The sequence below is a fragment of the Leopardus geoffroyi genome, chromosome D3 (assembly GCF_018350155.1).
Source record: "Leopardus geoffroyi isolate Oge1 chromosome D3, O.geoffroyi_Oge1_pat1.0, whole genome shotgun sequence".
NCBI lineage: Eukaryota > Metazoa > Chordata > Mammalia > Carnivora > Felidae > Leopardus > Leopardus geoffroyi.
Genome location: NC_059339.1, coordinates 85369360 through 85390970, shown reverse-complemented (window position 1 = coordinate 85390970; position 21611 = coordinate 85369360). Strand labels below are relative to the sequence as shown.

At 36.5% G+C, this 21611-nt stretch overlaps 1 protein-coding gene across 4 annotated transcripts in view; it reads right to left on the bottom strand.

Moving 5' to 3' along the window:
• Positions 1-21611, bottom strand: part of CCDC102B (coiled-coil domain containing 102B) — a 202801-nt gene that overhangs the window by 79551 nt on the left and 101639 nt on the right. For all 4 annotated transcript variants that reach the window (XM_045458885.1, XM_045458881.1, XM_045458882.1 and 1 more), the window contains 3 exons: positions 13561-14176; positions 12806-13026; positions 757-865 (listed from right to left, as the gene is read on the bottom strand). In XM_045458885.1, the coding sequence (XP_045314841.1) occupies positions 757-865; positions 12806-13026; positions 13561-14160 (930 nt within the window). In that variant the 5' untranslated portion in view covers positions 14161-14176. The remainder of the gene's footprint in view (positions 1-756; positions 866-12805; positions 13027-13560; positions 14177-21611) is intronic.

Sequence of the window (21611 nt, the reverse complement as noted above, 5' to 3'; positions counted from 1 at the left end):
CTGGAATGGATAATTAATGCTGTCAGGCTGATCACTGAAAATATGTGTTATTTAGAACAAGATTTCTTTTTTCTTTTTGTTCAAAGTTTTGTTTAAATTCTAGCTAGTTAACATATAGGGTAATCTTGGTTTCAGGAATCATATTTAGTGATGCATTACTTACACATATGACCCCATGCTCATCACCGGTGCCCTCCTTCACGCCCATCCCCCATCTAGCCCATCCCCCACCCACCTCCCTCCATCGGCCCTCAGTTTCCCCCACAGTTAAGAGTCTCTTATGCTTGGCTTCCCCCTGTCTCTATGTTCTTTCCCATATGTTCATCTGTTTAGAACAAGATTTCTTATGGGCTGAGTCTGACCGAGTTCACATGAGCATGTAAGTTCAAATACCCCTCTTATGGAGGAAATTCAATTTTTAAATTTTTTTTTTTTTTCAACGTTTATTTATTTTTGGGACAGAGAGAGACAGAGCATGAATGGGGGAGGGGCAGAGAGAGAGGGAGACAGAGAATTGGAAACAGGCTCCAGGCTCTGAGCCACCAGCCCAGAGCCTGACGCGGGGCTCGAACTCCCGGACCGCGAGATCGTGACCTGGCTGAAGTCGGACGCTTAACCGACTGCGCCACCCAGGCGCCCCGGAAATTCAATTTTTAAACCTTTCCTCTTTGTGGAGGTTTCTGCCCACTGGCTTACACATCTAAACAGAGAAAACTGGCAGTTTCATTTCTTTCTCAACACTGTACGTCTGCATACCTCTTTCAGATTTTTTGGCTCTGATTCTTTCAGTTCTTCATATTTCCATTTCCATACAGACAAAGCTGACTCCAGTCGTTCTATTTCTTTTTCCAAAGATGAGCGCTTTCTAAATAAAGAATTAAAAGCAAAACAGGCTTACAATTTAAAAACAAGTTTAGGAACACAGTGTTTTTATTTCCTGTTTTCATAATTTTTATATTTGTATATGACCATTGTAATCACAGGAAAACTTTTCCAGCTTATTAACAATTACAAACATTGAATAAAACTTGGTTTAATTTTTTATTCTGTCAGTTAGCATTAGAGTAGGTTAAACATATTTAATTTGGCTTTGCCTGTATCAAAATATTTAACTTTCTGCCCGCTTTCTCCTATATTATTCATGCATTTGTCTCATTATCTCATTCATATTATTGCTCCTTGTATAGGAGGATATATATATATTTCTAATTTTAACATGGCTTCTATCCAGCTTCATATTGTGACTATACATGAATGAAGAATCCTTTGATATGACAGAAAATGACAAGGAGTCTACATAATAATTTTAAGAAATCAATTATTTACTGGGGCTATAAAAATACTTTTTAAATATTTGCAATTTTGTTTAATGAAGCAATTTCACTGGGATCTTTATTTAAAATAATTGACATTAATTTGTCCATTTGTAGAACAAGTGACTCAGTTAGAATTGAAATCTGGTCCTTTAATATCTCAATTATCGATTTTTTGTATGCCCATATGTCTATCAGAGTGAGTCACTGAAAATAATTGTTTACTACGGGTCGTAATTAGCATATATTGACCTTTGCAGATGGACAATCCTCATTTGTGTGGTGCATTAGATTAGTGCTTAATAATGTTCAATCTCTTTTCTCTACTCCCGTGGACAGAATTGCTTTCCTCAACCCCTGCTTCTTTGACAATGGGATATTAGCAGATATGACAGACGCAGATGTTTGAAAAAAATTTGTGTGGTTGGGCTTCTTCTCTTATGCTTCAGCCATCACTGTGAAAAGAGTTTTCCCTCGGGAATTGCTGTCCCCAAATAAAAACATAAAGCAGATCTGAGCCCAGCCTTACCACTGAGCCAAGCCCTGCTGGTCAAGTGGAGGTCAGCTGACCCCACCTTTTTTGTACCCATATGGGCAAAAAGAATAGTTGTTTTACGACACTGAAGAGTGTGTGTGTGTGTGTGTGTGTGTGTGTGTGTGTGCTTTGTTTTGTTTTGTTTGTTTTTTCCGCAGCAAAAGATAACTGACATAGAAAATGACACTTAAGGGGAGGGGGATGCTACAGTAACAAAAATGAAAAATATGTAGACTTAACTTCAGGACTAGATTGTGGGCAGAGGCTGAAAAAATGGTGATAAAACATAAGCAGCTGGAAAAATAGTGATATGTGTTATTTAGTAGTGAAAACACATGATGAAATCATCACTTGCAGTGTTTTGGAAAATGGAAAATGTGAATGATATCACCAGTGGAATGCTAGTGGGCACCATGTGGCCGAGCCTTCAAACGTGTTTATACAATTTATACAATAAGAGGTTTTACCCTCTTATATTTTGGCTACAGCAATAAGTACATACCAATGCAGACTCACTGATCCCAGTGGGGGTAGGAGAGATATGGATCATAACCAGTCTCCCCTGCTCCCCCGCAGAGTCCAGTCAATATCAGTCAGCCGTTAGTTGGCTCACAGACTCCAGCTAAATAAAGTCTGAATGTTGTATACCACTGAGATTTTGTGGCTGTTCGTTACAACCTTATCGTAATTTTAATTAACCAATGCACACACTCGGGTCTAGTTCCATGATAATGTCACTAGAAGGATCTTAGAACATATTCACAGATCTAAAAGATGCACCCAGAATCAAAATTGAATGCCATTTACATAATTATGAGAAATATGAATCTTCCAGGAAGCAACACTATGAAAATAATTCAAAATAGAATTAGGTCATAAATAGTTTAATCCAATGAATGGATAAGCAGCTCATTAAAAAGTTATATAACTATGGGGCGCCTGGGTGGCGCAGTCGGTTAAGCGTCCGACTTCAGCCAGGTCACGATCTCGCGGTCTGTGAGTTCGAGCCCCGCGCCAGGCTCTGGGCTGATGGCTCAGAGCCTGGAGCCTGTTTCCGATTCTGTGTCTCCCTCTCTCTCTGCCCCTCCCCCGTTCATGCTCTGTCTCTCTCTGTCCCAAAAATAAATAAACGTTGAAAAAAAAAAAAGTTATATAACTATATTTGCATGAACCAAGCCATGGAATTGAAGAGAACGTCTCAGAATTAGAGTTTAACCTCAGAAGACTCAGGTTGTGAAAACATCCTCACCGTTAATAAGACTATAATTTTAAATCTCTTATTAACAGCAAATATATAAAATTAACCAACAAAAGGACTCAATATAAAAGTCTAGGTCCGGGGCGCCTGGGTGGCTCAGTCGGTTGAGCGGCCGACTTCGGCTCAGGTCATGATCTTGCGGTCCGTGGGTTCGAGCCCCGCGTCGGGCTCTGTGCTGACAGCTCAGAGCCTGGAGCCTGTTTCGGATTCTGTGTCTCCCTCTCTCTGACCCTCCCCCGTTCATGCTCTGTCTCTCTCTGTCTCAAAAATAAATAAACGTTAAAAAAAAAAAAATTAAAAAAAAAAAAAGTCTAGGTCCTATGAACACTGCCTATGAATGTCTACAGATCCAGATTAACAACCTCAGCCCAAAATCCTGATAGAAAAGCAGACCCAGCCAGCTAAGGACACCCAAGTTATTTATCAAAATATTATATTCTCAAAAATTTTCAGTAGAATAATATAAAAATTTACTTGAAAATTTGAGAAAAGTCTACATTTTAAATTTTATGAATTCAAAATCATACATGTTCAGATCACTGTCAGTTTTTAACATTACACTTTAATAAATCAAATGCTAACATGAGCAGAAAAAGCTCACATTAACACAAAAATGATTCATTATTACTACTGAATAAATGTCGATCTTCAAAAATGCCACCAAAAATATTGGGTTAAATATTCCTTTAAGGTTTTCATAAGAGGTTCAAAAAGAGCATTTCAAACTACATATTAATTAAACATTTCATCTTAGTTACAGTGAAACATAGATGCATTCTAAAGATATGATTATATCTAGATTACATCTAGACTTATAACAAGTAGTCAAAGCCAGTTCATGAAATAAAAATAATATAATTTTCCCAAGTATATTAAAATGAAAATTCCTATTACCTTATTTAAGACAAATTAGTAACATTTAAAATGTAGTATTATTTATCTCTTTAAGTATGCATCTTAAATACAGTAATTTATATTTATGGCTCACTGAAATAAAATTATGCATTTTTATTATGTAAAATGGTACCATTTAGTCAGGGAAGGCAGCAGACTGGCAATTTATAGAAACGTACTTAATGATAATGTGATACTTGGATATTTTAATATGCATTCATCAAAAAATATTTTGTGACTCAATGCAAGCAAAGTTGAAGGACATATGGACATTGTACACTTAAATTTATGCAGCAGAGGGCACCCTTTAAATTCTTAATTTCTGGCCTAATCAATTTATTATATATTTTAGAGAGATTTTCAAAATTGATTAATTATACAATTAAATTTATAATTGAAATTTAAACTATCAGCATGCCATTTGAACTACAGGAAGGCAAAGAAAAATCCTAATTTACTCTAAAAGATACTGCATATTTTATGCACAAATTCTTCTAAATATAATAATATAAAGCTCAGCAAAAAATGTAGTATCTTATATCCGATGATATAAACTTTTAAAAATCTAACTGCTAAAATATATAAAAGTTGCAGAACTAAAAGATATTGTGTGAACCAAGATGATTTTTATGGAAAGATATGATATTTCTATGCAATATTTTCATATTTTGTTAACTATCACAATCCCATAATAATTGGGTATACAACTTGAACATATATATAGAAAACAAGATTAACCAAAATATTTTTCAAGGATGAAAATTCATGAAACATTAATATTTGGGAATAAATATTAATCATTTTTGAACTGTGTGAAATTTCACTGTAAAATATGTGGTAAGTATTTTCCTAAAGGTCTATTAATGTGAAGTGTTTTGGCCAGGCAAAAATAATTAACCTGTAATAACATCTAGAAACCAGTTTTTCTATTAATCCAAAATGTAGAGTTAGTATCCACTATAAATAATTTTAAAATGTTTTAAAATATGCTTTTAATCAGCAACATATTTTCCATTTTGTGATTCTACTCCCAAGTATTTATAATTATATCCTGGAGCATTTTTAGCACCTTTTAGCAAATATCCATATATAATTTAAGTAGAAAAGAAATGAATTTAAAAAAAAAATTTAATGTTTATTCATTTTTGAGAGACAGAGCACGAACAGGGGAAGGGCAGCGAGAGAGAGAGACACACACAGAATCCAAAACAGGCTCCAGGCTCCAAGCTGTCAGCACGGAGCCCGACGCGGGGCTCGAACCCACAAACTGGGAGATCATGACCTGAGCCGAAGTTGGACACTCAACCGACTGAGCCACCCAGGTGCCTCAGGAAAGAAATGAATTTAAAAAATACTGTAGGGGCACCTGAGTGGCTCCATCCATTAAGCGTCTGATGAAGATGTAGCCACAGCAATCTTCCCATCAGCATGTCATTGAGGCCACCAGTTAGGCACAGACAACCAGCATGACCTCAATACCATCAACTCCAGGTGTGGGACAGTTTCACCAGAGAGCAGAGACCACTGCTGCCTCTGGGATCAAGACATAGTTACTGCCGCAGCCTCCTCCCTCATCAGGATGGATTCCGAGCACTTGCTTCTTGGAGCATTAGCTTCTGCTAAAAAGTCTAGGTGGCTACATCTGAAAAGCTGTTCCTATGTCAAGTGTCTGTGCCTTAATGACAAGGGAGACTCAAGTTGAGACTTACTAGCAATGTTGCAGTCTCTGCAGAGAAGTAGACTCAATTTCCTTCAGCAAGGAAATACCCAAACACAAAAGGTACTATAGAGTAAAAAACAAACAAACAAACAAACAAAAAACAGTTGCAAAAGTAGAGAAAAATTAACTTGAAATGGATTAAATATAAGACTGAAAATGTTAAACTCCTAGAAGAAAGCATAAGGAAAAAACTCCTGGATAATGGTATTGGCAACAAGTTTTTGGATTTGACACCAAATGCATATAAAACAAAAGCAAAAATAAGTGGCAGTATATCAAGCTAAAAAGCTTCTGCACAGAAAAAGAAACAATCAACAAAATTAAAAGGCAACCTATGGAATGGAGGAAATATTTGGGAACCATATATTTGACCACAGGTTAATATCCAAAATACACAAGGAACTCAAACAACTCAACAGCAAAAACCAACCAACCAAACAACAACAAAAACCAAACCAAAGCAAACCAAACAATTAAAAAATGGGCAAAGGACCTGTAGACAGTTTTCCAAAGAAGACATACAAATGGCCAAGCATATGTACAGGTGCTTAAATCAGTAATCATTAGTGAAAAGCAAACCATAACGTCAGTGAGATAACACCTCGACACTTTAGAATGGCTATTATCAAAAAGACAAGCGATAACCAGGATTGGTAAGAGTGTAGTTGAAATGATATTGTTGGGGTGCAGTGTAAATTGGTGTAGCCCCTATGGACAAAGGTCTGCAAGTTCCTCAAAAAATTAAAAATAGAACTATCATTATAATCTAGCAATCCCACTTCTAGGTAGATAGCTCAAGGAAAGGAAATAAGTATCTCAAAGCGACATCTGTACCTTCATGTTCATTGCAGCAATATTCACAAAAGCCAAGATATAGAAGCAATTGTCCATCTACAAATGGACATGGAACATGTGAGATGTGCGCGCGCGTGTGTGTGTGTGTGTGTGTGTGTACATATGTAGGACATTAGGCTAAATGAAATAAGCCACCACAGAAAGACAAATACTATATCATCTCATTTATATGCAGAATCTTAAAAAGTTGAACTCATAGTAACAGAGAGTGCAATGGTGAATGCGGTGAATGCCGGGAGCTGGGAAGTGGGGATAGTTAGGAGATGTCAATCAAAACTTTCAGTTAAGGAACGATAAGTTCTGGGAATCGAATGTACAGCATGAAGACTGTAGTTAACAATATCATATTGCATATGTGAAATGTGCTAAGACCTCATGAGAGGTCTCACCACACACAAAAATTAGTAACAGTGTTAAGTGATAGATGTGTTAATTAGCTTCATTGTGGTAATCATTTCACAGAGTATAGTAGTACATCACGTGTGCTTGTTGGGATGGGCACAGGGTGACATATAGAATTGCTGAATCACTATACTGCATAGCTGCACTGATAGAACACTCTATGGTAACTGACTAGACTTAAAATAAGAACTTAAAAAAACAGTAAAACCCCATCACTCTGTACAACTTAAATACACACAAATTTTATCAGTTATATTTCAATACAGCTAGAAAAATAAATATGTATGTATAAATAAAGGAATACACACCACACATTACTGTTTTAAAAAGGCAGATGTGTTTACTGCATATGCCATTAGTAATAGTAAATAAATAAGTAGGCCTGACTGTCTAATCTTTAACAATATTACATTACATAACATTAACCAGACTTGCATGACAATTTGTTCATTGTGTTCATTCAGGAATCTATGTAATCCCGCTAAGATTTTCAGTCTCATTTTATTGAGAAAAAACCCACACAATTTAATGAAGCAAAGCAAAATAATTGAAGCATACTACTTTTCTTATATAGAAAATAAACTAAGAAATAAAATTGAGAAGGAGGATTGATTATAGCTCAGCTTAAATAACACAGAGCATTTGCTAAGGGATACAGGTGCCCTCTGCAGTTTAATTTGGGAACTGGTTCTAAACATTAAACTATTTTAGAGCTCATGGTCTCCCTTACTTAAGATTGCCAAAGTTCCTCTCCCGAAAGGTCTAGGTACACCTAGCTCGGTAAAAGGATTAGGTTCCTGTCTGTACCTCAAATTTTCTATCTGGGAAGAGTTTAAGAGATCAAAAAATGTACAAATTCTCAACACACGAGAAGGTTCCAGATACTGGATCATTATTTTCATAAAAGCGAACGGTACTCAGAGTACAAATAATAGAGGAAAGTTTCTTGCTTTTGATAAGGAGGCTCTCCATAGTGAGAGTGGTGGAAATGATCCCCTGAGTTCTCTTGGCGGATTCCTGCGCTCTAGTCAGGGGAATTTTCCCACTAGCTGGGAACGTAGACAAAATTACATTCACACGTTCTCCACGCCAGCCATCCACTTGCTGAGATTCCAGGAGGCAGAATTTAAAGAGTTAGATAGATTTATAGCAACACTATATACTATATCCTTGGGAAACATTCTCTTGTGATAGAAAAAAGGCTTTGCAATCGCCTCATGCGGACTTCATGCTAATGTTGATTCATGGACACATAACGCCCACGGGATTGTTTACTAAAGAGACAAAGTAGAATCAGAGGTCCCCTTTCCCCCTTATTTTCTGGCCTGTCTATGGCTTATATATTCAAGTTGTGGAGAACCGAAGAGTTTGTGTACTAGAGAGATGGTTAACTTATTCCAAGGAAGTCAGATATATATGTATGTGTATGTGTATGTGAGTCGGAGTGTAGCAATACTCGTGTGTATCATTAAAACCGGCCCCTCAGGGAGTTTACATGTAGGAAACAGCTGTTCCGTATGGTCTGTACTACATTTTGTCAGTAAAGTAACATTGTGAGTGGGTGTGAGAGAAGTCTATAACCACTAACAAGTTAAATCCTTCAGGAAATAAAACAGAGAGATTAGAGCTTGACTGAGACTCAGCTCCAGATAAAATTAATGTTAATAGGGGGCCGTGCCTAAAATTTAATTCGGTTTTTTTTCTCCTTTCTACTAATGTTGATTACGTCTATTAGGAATTTATACTTGATGGTAGAATAAGAAGTTTTTATTATACACTCAGGTATATTATTACCGTCGATTGTATCATGATTGTATTATAACAATCTCTTCATATGGTAAGTTGTAGACAAAGCATCTGGAAAAGGGTATTAGTGGTGGGAATAAATTTCAGAGGGACTAATGAGAAACTTCTGGCTGACAGAAAAAGAATGGCAGATAAAGGGCTTATAGTATCTGTGAAATATTTGTGTGTGAGTAGTCACTATTCCAATCCATTCATCCATTTAAACCGGGAACATTGAAACCATTATATAATGTATAGAATTCTATTCATACTTATTGTTTTCCATTTTTTTCTGCCCATTAAGAGTCTTATAACTAAAGAGACTGGAAAATACTTATTTTCAGACTTTGGGACCACATTTTAAAGTGTATCAAATATTCCACACAATGCTAATAATTGCCTAAGGTGATCATGAAGGAATAACAACAACAAAAACATCATACCAAGTAACCTGCACTAATAGTCACTTTCCCAGACATTACCTGTGCTTGATCCTCACAAGAAATTAGTGAAGGCAGGGGGTGCCTGGGTGGCTCAGTCAGTTGAGCATCTGACGTCAGCTCAGGTCATGATCTCACTGCTCATGGGTTCAAGCCCTGTGTTGGGCTCCGTGCTGCCAGCTCAGAGCCTGGAGTCTGCTTCGGATTCTGTGTCTCCCTCTCTCTCTACCCTCTCCTGCTCATGCTCTGTCTCTCTTTCTCTCAAAAATAAATAAAAACATTAAAGGAAAAAAAAAAGAAATCAGTGAAGACAGAAGTGATGCTAAGTGACTTTTGGGACAAGGTCATTAAAATGCCATATATTTCTGTGCTCTTTTAAAAAAAATTTTCTTACATTTATTTATTTTTGAGAGACAGAGCACAAGTGGGGGAGGGGCAGAGAGAGAAGGAGACACAGAATCTGAAGCAGGGTCCAGGCTCTGAGCTGTCAGCACAGAGCCCGCCCTGGGGCTCGAACTCACAGACCATGAGATCATGACCTGAGCCGAAGTCGGATGCTTAACCGACTGAGTCACCCAGGCGCCCCTCTCTGTGCTCTTAAAACGTCCACTTTCAACCAAGCCAGTATGCTGTGAGGAATCAAAGTGGCCACATGGATAGGGCACCTGCAGGTGTTCCACGTAAGACCCCAGGGGAGAACCAAAGTCAGCCACCAGATAGGAGCGTGAGAGAGGAGGCTTCACATGATTCTGGCCCCCAACAATTCAGTCATCTCCAGCCTTGAACCATCCCGGCTGCAGCCTCATGTAGTGACAGATGAGTTGTCCACACAAAACCATGCTCTAGCTTCATGAACAGAATATATGGTGATTGTTGTTTCAACACTAACCATTTTGTGGGAAGGTTTGTTATGAAACAATAGATAACTGCGACATAGGCACGACCATCCATCTCCTTACAAAGGAGTCAACAGCACACTCTCAGCTAACCCAGTATCATGTCGCTGAATATATCAGATCCAAGGCGAAAACCAGGTCATTTAATTTCAAGTCTAGTGCTCTTTGCTCTAGACCACTAATGGTCAATGAATAAAGCATCCTTTTTCTGCAATCAGTAACTCTCAAATTTTGAGTTGTCCCTTATAAATATCAGTATATTTTTCATTTTTATTGACTAGCTGAAGTCTACTAATGCTGTAAAAATTAGAAAGTACACTGGCTGTTTTAGCTATGTACATTAACAACTCAAACATAATTAAGGCGAATCTGCCAGAGATGATGAAAACAAGATGATGAAAAAAGAATGATAAAAACTACAAACTAACAAGCCAAAAAATGACTTGCTTTGTCATTGTTTCTGGAAATTTTCTCTGATCCTTTCTTGTCTTTGTCATATTTGGTCTCCCCTCTACGCTCAAAGAGTTCTCTTTAATATTTCTTGCAGGGCTGGTTTAGTGGTCACAAAAACCTTGAGTTTTTGTCCGGGAAACTCTTTATCTCTTCTATTCTGAATGATAGACTTGCTGGATAGAGTGAACTTGGCTGCAGATTCTTCCCATTTCAGCACTTTTGAAAATCTCATGCCACTCTCTTCTGGCCTGCCAAGCTTGTTGAGAAAACTCCAGCCAGCTCTATGGGTTTTCCCTTGTAAGTTAAGGACTTATTTTGTTTTGCTGTAAGATTTTCTCCTTATCACTATATTTTGCAAATTTAATTACAGAATGTCTTGGTTTTGGGCTGCTTTTGTTGATTTTGATGGGAGTTCTCTGTGCCCCCTGGATCTGGATGCCTGTTTCCTTACCCTGATTAGGGAAGTTTTCTGCTATTATTTTTTGAAATAAATTTTCTTCTCCCTTTTCTCTCTCTTCTTCCTCGTCTCCTATAATATGAATGTTATTACTTTTGATGGAGTCACTGAGTTCCCTAAGTCTATTCTCATGTTGCATAATTTGTCTTCCTCTCCTTTTTCAGCTTCATCATTTTCTACTATTTTGTCTTCTAGGTGACTAATTTGTTCCTCTGATTTTTTCCAGCCTGCTGTTCATTTCGTCAAGCCTGTTTCCGATCTCATTTATTTCACTCTCCATCTCTAATTCTCTTGTAACACTTTTCTCTGTTGTAAGGGTCTTAAGCCGTTTACGGCTATTAATACCTATCTATTAATAATTACTTTGAATGTAAACAGATTAAATGCTCTATTCAAAAACACAGGTGTCAGAATATATAAAAACACAAGATCCATCTATATGCTGTCTATAAAAGACTCTTTTTTGACCTAGAGACACCTGCAGATTGATAGTGAGGGGAGGGAGAAACATCTATCATGCAAATGAACGTCAAAAGAAACAGTAGTAATTCTTATATCAGACCAACTAGACTTTTTTGTTCTTGTATTGTTTTTATTATGCTTTGGTGTCAGGGTTGACCTAGTGTCATGGAATGATTTTGAATGTATTCCCTCTATTCCATTATTTGTAAGATTTTGATAAAGGTTGTCATTAAATTTATTTAACGTTTGGCAGAATTTACCAATGAAACCATATGGTCTTGGGCTTTTCTATGCTGGGAGATTTTTGATTCCCAGTTCAACTTTCATTCTTGTTATTGGTCTGAGATGATTTCCTACTTCTTGGATTCAAGATTCATGATTCAATACTGTGCATTTTTAGGAATTATCTTTTTTTTTTTTTTTTTTAATTTTGCTTATGGTAATCTGTTAGCACAGTCTATATCTCTGTAGTTATCTGTTGTGATATTTTCTCTTCCATTTCTCATTTTGGTTTTTGAGTGTTCTCTTTTTTTTTTTTCTTAATGTTAAAGCATTGCCAATTTCATTTATTTTTTTAGAAAAATTGCTCATTACTTTCAGTGTTCCGTTGTTCATTCTGGTCTCTATTTTATTTATTTCTGATTTTTCTTTGTTATTTCCTTCTTTCACTAAATTTCAGCTAAGTTTCTTCTTTTACTAGTTCCTTGGGGTATAATATTAAGTTGTTTATTTGAAATTTTTAAAAAATTAATTAATTAATTTATTTTGAGAGAGAGGGAGAGAGGCACAGTGTGAGTGGGGGAAGGGTACAGAGAGGGGGAGAGAGAGGCAGAGAGACAATCCCAAGCAGGCTTCACACGGTCAGCACAGAGACCAATGCAGGGTGCGAACTCACGAACCATGAGATCATGACCTGAGCCGAAATCAAGGATTTGGTGCTTAACCTACTGAGCCACCCAGGTGTCCCTGCACTTTTTTCCTTAATACAAGCATTTATAGCATAAGTTACATTCTAACATCTGTTTTTGCAACCCATAGGTTCTGGAATATTGTATTTTCTTTTTCTCACGTTTTGAGGTATATTTTGATTTGCTGTTTGATTTCCTATTTGGCCCAATGCCTGTGAAGCAGTGTGTTGTTTAATATTTACATATTAACTATTTAATATTTTAAAAAGTTCGAAAAACATACAAATATCAAACTCATATTTTAAATATTGGTACTTAATGACTAATTTTGCATAAAATACGTTATCAAATGGCCAGTTTGGTAGACTTAATTTTAATAAGTTTGAAAATCAGACTTGGTTAATGGGGGACAATGATTAGCACTTACTCTCTTTGTTTCCATAAAACCTTTTGGAACTCATCCAGATGTACCTGCAAAGCTGAAATTTCAGGCACTTTATTCTCCAAAGGCAGGTTTATTGCTTGTGGTCTTAATGCAGATTTCAGTGTACTGTTTTCAGAAACAACATTTTTTAATGAATCAGGACAGTTAAGACTGAGTTTCATCTCTGCATTTAATTTTAACTGGTCAATATTCAAATCTTCTTCCTGAAAAAAACATAAAGCAGTAATTGTTAAATTTTTACATCTAGTGTAGAAAAATCATAAAGAAAACATAGTTATGGAAGGAAACAAATCTTATGATTCAGCATCAAATTCCTCTTTTCATTTCTTTATCAGTCTCTAAAGAGGTATACGACTGAACTTTAACTAGCATTCCTCAAGCTTCCTTTTTCCCTTCTATGTTCTACCATCTGATAAAATATATTTCAGTCTTTGCAAATTGTTCATTTACAATGTAACCTAGGTTACATCTACCATAAATCCCATATATCACAGGAAGGCTTAAAAGTTTAGATAGAACTATAGAAGAGCAAGATATGTTTTATATTTTTAGAGACGGAATTAAATACAAAGGGGTAACAATATAAACTGATGCTATTTAAGGAGATAAAACGAATAACTCGGGTTTCTGGAAAACCACAACCAACGAGTGTGCCATTTTCCTTTTCCTCTCCATTACTGTAGAGGGCATTCAAATGTGCACATAATCTCTGGTTCCTCTGTGGGTGTTTTTCTTACCTTACTATCCAGGTTCTCCTTTGTAGGAAATTCTCTTTTTACCGGACACTCTCTGATAGACTCCCACGTTTGCGAACCAAGGTGAAATGGGTCTCTTTGTGCAGAAGGCACTTCCATGAAAGTAGGATACCTCAGGTCCTGGGAAGTTTCTAATACCTCCTTTGGATGTGGCAAACTCTGCTTCTTCCTCAGTGCACTCAATTCTTTCATCGTCATCTCCAATTTCATTCTGAGCTGCCTTCCTTCCTCCCTGGCGCTGTTCCTTTCGGCCCGAACCTTGCTCCATTTTTCTCTCCAATTGGCAGTGCAGTCTGACCACCACCTCATGGTCTTCTCCATCTGGGCAGCTCTGGCCTTGACTTCTTCAAGTTCCCTCAGGCGAAGCTCTTCGCAAATACTCCACTCACTGGTGTTACAGGAGTGAGAGCAGAAGTTGTGAGCGGCACGTGACTGCTGTCCCTGATGTGGCAAACAGGAAGGACAAGTGTCCTTGGGGGATGAAGCAGGTGCTAACATGTCACAAGGTGGTTTAACTGACGGCTCCCGCATCTGGAAGATGTGTGTTTCCTCAATTAACCGATGAATGGAATCTAAATTCATATTTATCTTTTCAGGTCTAAGAGAAGACAGAAAACATAATTAACATTTGAATTGCCCTTGCAATTGTAAGAGCAAGATGGACATTTAAAAAAGAAAGGTGATGGGCGCCTAGGCGGCTCAGTCCAGTTGAGCGTCCGACTTCGGCTCAGGTCACGATCTCACGGTTCGTGAGTTCGAGCCCCGCGTTGGGTTCTGTGCTGACAGCTCAGAGCCTGGAGCCTGCTTTGGATTCTGTGTCTCCCTCTCTCTCTGCCCGTCCCCTATTCACGGTCTGTCTCTCTCTGTCTGTCAATAATAAATAAATGGTAAAATAAAAAATTAAAAAAGAAAGCTGATGAAAACAATGTATCTTTCAATATTGCAGATTTTTCTTTCCACTATAACTAAAAATATAGAACTAATGCATTTATAATTACCCTGAAAGAAACAGAAATTGCTCATATGAAATATTGCCAAGTGAACACAAATAAAAATATAAAGAGCAATTGAGGATAGCACATGACATGAATAATTCATTTTAACAAATCCAGTTCTTTACAGGTAATATCTACTATAACACAGATTGTCCATTAACAACTCAGTGACCCTCTTTTCTGTGCTAATTTAGCCACAACCTGCTTAAGTGGAAGGTGGAATCTATGATCTCCGGGAGGAGAAGCCCAGGGGCTAAATATTCTAATGTGTGTTCCAATCCCTGAGGCTAAATCATGATTGGTCTAACTCTTCCATGATGGAATTCGGAAGAGTCTCATTACCATCTCATTGACCATTCACTAGTCTCAAGACAGCATAGGACCTGCTTCTAGCTGAGATTTGAAGGGAAGTCGGCCAGGGAAGTTTCCCATCTAAAAAACATGAAAAAATCAGATTGAGAAACTCTTTTCTTCTGTTTTCTTCCCGCCAAAACAAGGACATGATTCTGGAAGAAGGCAAGTGTCACAGCCCCCTTATAACATTTAAATCGGTGGAACAGAGATGAAAAGAGCTTGATTTAGTGACTGAGCTATGCCATGAAATCTAGAATGCACACCTCTCGTTTTCTTGCCATGTGAGAATCATCACCTGACTTTACTTAAGCTGTCATTGTTGAGTTTCTGCCACTTGCAGTCAAAATGACATGAGACTGATAGATGAACCACTTTTATCCTACGGTTAATATAATGATAAATTCTACACAAATACTATGAATAAGACATGGGGTTTATCCTCAAAGATTTTGTAGTTCAGTGGGCAATACAAGCACATAAAAATAAAAATACGTGTTCACACTAATTATTCAATCAATCTTTCTTCAGTACATACTATGTGTCATATCAGTGTTAGGTTGCTACCATATACAGGAGATACTCAGAAGTCTTGAACTGTCTCCTAGAAATGAAGACGCCTCACAGCACAGATAACATTGAACAGTCTTAAAAACATCAAAGCTTTATAAAGAAATTACAAACAGCTTGCCATATAATAACAAACGCAAATTAACTGGTAAGAGTAGACCCTCTTATCAGTATGTACGCCCATTACTTTATTCAATATAGCAACATAGCTATATTGATGACACAGTGAATAGAACCTTTTCTTTAAAATAAATGCTTAAAACAGGCAGCTTAATCTACAAATTAATAAAGGTCTGTGGTTGTATAAGATTACCCACTTTTATTATCAAGTAAGATTTATTGTTATAAGTGACATTTAATGCACATGACATTAATTCCTCTCATTTTTTATTTGCTTTTTTATATAGTTACAGATCATAAACTATCTCCTTATGAACCATCCATTTAATCAATCGAAGGGGTTTCATTATACTAACAACTTACAAAATAAGTCTTTATTTCCTGAAGAAAAAGCTATTATAATATTAAATATATATCCTTTTCAGTTGCAAGAAAAATACACATTTTAACAAGTATTCTGTAGAGGTGCCAAAACAATTCACTCCTTGTTATAATACTTACAATAATATAGATTCATGGTTGTAATTATTTTTGTTAGCATTGGTATATGTCCAATCACATTTGAGTTAGTGCTGCTTTGGAGAAACTGTTCCCTACATTTACTGTAATTCAGAGGGCAATGATAATATAGCTCACCAAATTTCTTAGACCACTGGTAAACCAAGACCAATTTTAAAAAAGAAAATAAAAAAGGAATTCTTAGTTAGAAGCACACAAATATTTTATATATATGTTCACATATCATATGGATATTAATCTCCATTATTCCCTATTTAATGATACTTCTTTTGGCTGGGATTCCAAAGTGAAGACAGAAAATTTATTTCAGTATATTAAACTTAAATTTATCCTTGCTATTTTTCAAAATCAATCAGTATCATAAAATTGTAATGTCTTTAAAAATGTCTCATTAACTTTTATTTCACTAGTGTTTTGAAGACTCTATAATTGGATTCTGGTATGTGGAGACCTTGCCTACCAATTAACTATGTATTTTTTCACATCTGACTAAACAAAATTGAGTTGGGCTTAATCATTCAGTCCTTGAACTTGAATAGTTTTTCCTGTTCTAAAGTGTTTCTCAAGTAACTGTAAATGGGGATATTGAATCCTTATGTGTATCTAGTTAAGCATTCATTTTCCCTATATGTATGTGCATCTGTATGTATGCATGTTTTATTTCAATGACCGTGAAAGGATTTGTCAGCGGTTGTAGCACAAAGCCTTTGATGCGTGAGAAAATATTTTAATGCTATTGACTCTAGTTTCTTACACTAAATTTTGCATTGTCCTTACCACAAAAAGGAGGGAGGAGGCACAGGGAAACTCTTGGAGGTAACGGACATGTTTATTACTTTGATTATTGGTGATGGGTTCACAGACACATGCATATGTTCAAACTCATCAAATTATATATATATATATATATATATATATATATATATATATATATATGTAATATGTGCAATATTTTGTATTAACTATAGCTCAATCAAGCTGTTAAAAATGTTCATTTAATCAGGCTACCATGATGACTACAAGTATTTTTAAGGTACTAAATAACTAACTAAATAAAATATGATGGGTCCAAAATGTATAAATATTACTACTAAACATTATCTCTCACTAAAGAGACATTTAATGTATAAGACATTGGGCTCCATCCAGACTCTATTGATTCAAGCTCTGATTCTCCCACTTTCTACATGGATGATCTTGGACAAATTATATAAATTGCCTTTGACTCATTATCCTTACCTGTAAGGGGAGACAGAAATATGTATCTCAGTTCTGGTGACTGTTAAATGGAAAAATGCCTGCAGGCTGGCTGACCCATCTGTCTCTTAGGCAAGGGGACAGTTTTCCTCAGTGCTATCCAAGTCACTAATATGTCACTCTGGACATGTAACATTGTTTTTTTCAGCTTCTTTTCTCTCTTTTGAAAGAGAGACAGCATACTCAAAAAACAGGGATATCAACAGATAAATAAGATTTATCAGGGCGCCTGGGTGGTTCAGTTGGTTAAGCATCTGACTTCGGCTCAGATCATGACCTCACGGGTCGTGAGTTCCAGCCCCGCGCTAGGCTCTGTGCTCCAATATCTCCCATTAAATCACAGCACAGTTAGTCAAGTGATCCCTGACATTGTGCTTTGAGTGAATTTAACCTCCTCATAACTTAAAGGAACTGTAAGTTTGGGGCTTCTGCATCCCTGTTGCCCCTTCTCTGTCATGCTGCATCCACGATCCATGATTTCAGCCACCCTGGCGTGTCTGTCCCCTGCACAAACCTCAACTTTCTCCTTTGTGCAATCACACTGTGCTGCCAATCTGGAACCTTGTTAATAAGCAAAAGCAATAAATCTAACGATCACAAATTATAACTCTCTCTGAAAGAAATAAACGGTGTATTATGATTCAACACATACCTATATACTCAAAGAAGTCTCTCTGAAGTGACCGACATCTTATGTATTATCTGAAGAATGAGGTGGACCAAAAATAAAAGCATTTTTGGCAGAAGTTACATTATCAGGGCATTTTTGCCTGATCAAGGGATTTTGGCTTTATTGTTTATACTTATTGCTTTCCATTAACTTATAGGAAATGAATTCTAAATGAAACCCTTCTTGGATTTTTTTTTCCCCTAAGAAGCATAAGACAACGAATGCATACACAATAATGTTAATAAAAGTCATAAGCAGGGGTGCCTGGGTGGCTCAGCTGGTTAAGAGTCTGACTCTTGATTTTGATTCAGGTCATGATGTCACGGTTTGTGAGTTCGAGCCCTGCATCAGGCTCTGTGATGATAGTGAAGAGCCTGTTTGGGATTCTCTCTCTCTCTCTCTCTCTCTCTCTCTCTCTCTCTCTCTCTCCCTTTCTCAAAATAAATAAATAAACTTAAGAAAAGCCATAAGAAAAGCGTAAATACATTAATACAGATTCAAAATATAATGTTAAGAACAGTTGTTACTTTAGATACGATGCCATACACTCTGATAAAAAGTGAAAAAGAAAAATCAGTTTTTAATATTCAGGAAAGTAAAACACCATATTGTATTTTAAAATGTGGCCTGTCAAACATGCACAAGTGATTAGTATTAAAAATCTGTATTTTGAATGTGCCTAAAGCAGAAAAAATTAAGATATTTTTTAGGATAGTTTTGCAAGAGAACACTAAATATGAAATGTGAGACAGCGGGTGTAGGCAGTAAGGTAATGGCCAGATTATACCATTTCAACAGACCTCAAGTTCTTTATATTTTAAAAATCCATGACAAATTACACAGGCAGTTATAGTCTATATTTGTTGATGTTAATGTGAGCTTTTGGAGCCATAGACAGGCAGGAAATACTTGCACAAAAAAAGGCAACTAAATAACATAGAATAAATTCGTACATTATTTAAAGCTTGGAAACTTTATTTTCCAAAAGCATTGTAGTATAAGCATAAATGTAAACATTTTAAAATACACATATTTAGGGGCGCCTGGGTGGCTCAGCTGGTTAAGCATCCAGCTTCAGCTTAGGTCATGAGCCTGGAGCCTGTTTCAGATTCTGTGTCTCCCTCTCTCTCTGCCCCTCTCCTGCTTACGCTCTATCTCTCTCTCACTCAAAAATAAATAAACATTAAAATTTTTTAAATAAAATGAAATACATTTATGTTTGCTAAGAATCATCATGAAATTATAAATTTCATTATCTGATCAATTAGAAATTAACTTCATTTTTAATTTTTTTATGTTTCTTTTTGAGAGAGAAAGAGACGGAGCATGAACGGGGAAGGGGCAGAGAGAGAGAGAGAGACAGAATCTTAAGCAGGTTCCAGGCTCCAAGCTGTCAGCACAGAGCCCCATGTGCGGGGCTCACACTCAAAAACCACAAGATCCCGACCTGACCCGACGTCAGACTGAGCCACCCAGGGGCCCGAAATTAACTCTATTTTAAAGAATTGGCATGGAACTCATATGACAAGCCCTGCCCTTGGAAGCTGACTCTTCCTTGAGTCCTAAATCTTAACCTTCCCCAGTGTTGCTGAAGCCGTGTGTCACTGTTTCACGGCAGCATGACGCCTTTTCTTTAGTCTAGATTTTCAGTAAAAAATTGAGAAAACAATGTATTTCTTAGATAATGCTCAATGATAAAAAAATTACCTCCATTTCTTTATAAAAATCTATTACAGAATAATCTCTCCACATCATATCTTGATGTAATTACTGCCCTTCCCAGACAATAGCAATGTTTTCTATGCTTTAAGAAGAAAAAGAACATGGGGCGCCTGGGTGGCTCAGTCGGTTGAGCGTCCGATTTCGGCTCAGGTCATGATCTCATGGTTCGTGGGTTTGAGCCCCACATCCAGCTCTGTGCTGACAGCTTGGAGCCTGGAGCCCGCTTCGGATTCTGTCTCCCTTTCCCTTTGTTTATCCCCTGCTCTTACTCTCTCTCTCTCTCTCTCTCAAAAATAAATAAAGATTAAAAAAAAGAAGAAAAAGAACAAAAATAATAACAAAACGTACAAAAAAACTACATTTAAAATAAAAACCTTATTGGTCAGACATAGAAAGTGGTCAATCTTACTTCTTTGGACTACGAATAAAGGAACAATGAAAGATCTAGAATCCACAATCCATTTCTATTTTTTAAAGTGCCAATGTATCATTGGTAATGAAGCTTGGAAAACTAAAATTTCTTTTTTCTGGCAGGCTGATCATCTTGAAGGCTTTATAGTGCTTTGCCTGCCAATTACCAATTTAGGTTCAGATAATTTAGAATTTCTTGGAGGATGTAAAATAATTTAACTACTCTTGTTTAGAACTTAGGGTATCAATCAGGTTCAAGCAAGTTCTGTTTTGAAATATTCCTGAAATGTCTCATAAGTGAGCAAATATTGCAGCATAATGGTATTTTATCTAAGATCGGAGTTTACACTTTAAATATATTTCTTCTAACTGTATGTACAAAGTCTATGCTATTTATTACCTATTTGCATGCAAGTCTGGCACTTGTTGAATTCCTGGGCATTTCTTAACTTTTTGTTTAAGTTTCAAGGTTTCAGTGAACAAAACCACAAATGATCCCAATTTTCTCATGCAATCTAATCCAACGTAATAGCACCAAATAAATAAGCCAAGATATCTGCTGAGACCTTATGCCAAAAAATGAAATTATTAGCTGTGGAACTCCAAAGCCCTGTTGAATCTTATTTTCGTATAAGAATAATCTTGCTGCTATTTCCAGGTGGCTAACAGTCAGAGTACACATTTTATTGGAAGGAACACTGAAAAAACATGGTTGTGTCAAAGATCCTACCATTTTCCAAAGTTGGACAGGTGACCCTGAATCTGGAATATGCCTCACTATGTAAATATAATTTTGTATAATTTCATAAAACTGAAAGAATTTAAAGGACATTGTAACTGTGCCCACAAATATTAGTTACAAAGAAATCAAAATAAAGTCCACAAGAGCAAAGAGCCAACAACTCAAAATTATGATTATTATTAATTTATAATGTGAAAGTGAATGACCCTATAAAATAATTCCTATCCCAGTTCCACAACAAACCAGGTAGTGCTGAAGGAGCGGTGTTATGTTTTCCATTTTTTGGTTTTTTTTTTTATTTAAAAGCTACTTATTAGATTTTCGGTAATGTTGAATCCATCGACATTTTCCAATATTTATGTCCACTTCAGAGTTTCAGTAAACAAAGCCACAAGCCATTTCAGTTTTCCTATGCATTTCCTAAGAAAAATTTCTAATCCATTTGCTGTGTTCACACTTGCTCTTAAAGAATGTATGAGGCTAACTCACAAATTCTTCATAGATCTGGTTACAAGAGAAAGCCCTTTCATGTCAGTGTGATTCAGTAATATTTTCTCACACCCATTTGATGGAACGCACATAGCTGCCAACTACTCTGCGTTAGCTGACTGGAAAGTTTTCACAGACTTAATAATGAAGTTTGGAGAATACAGTCCAAATGATTGTCATATTTACT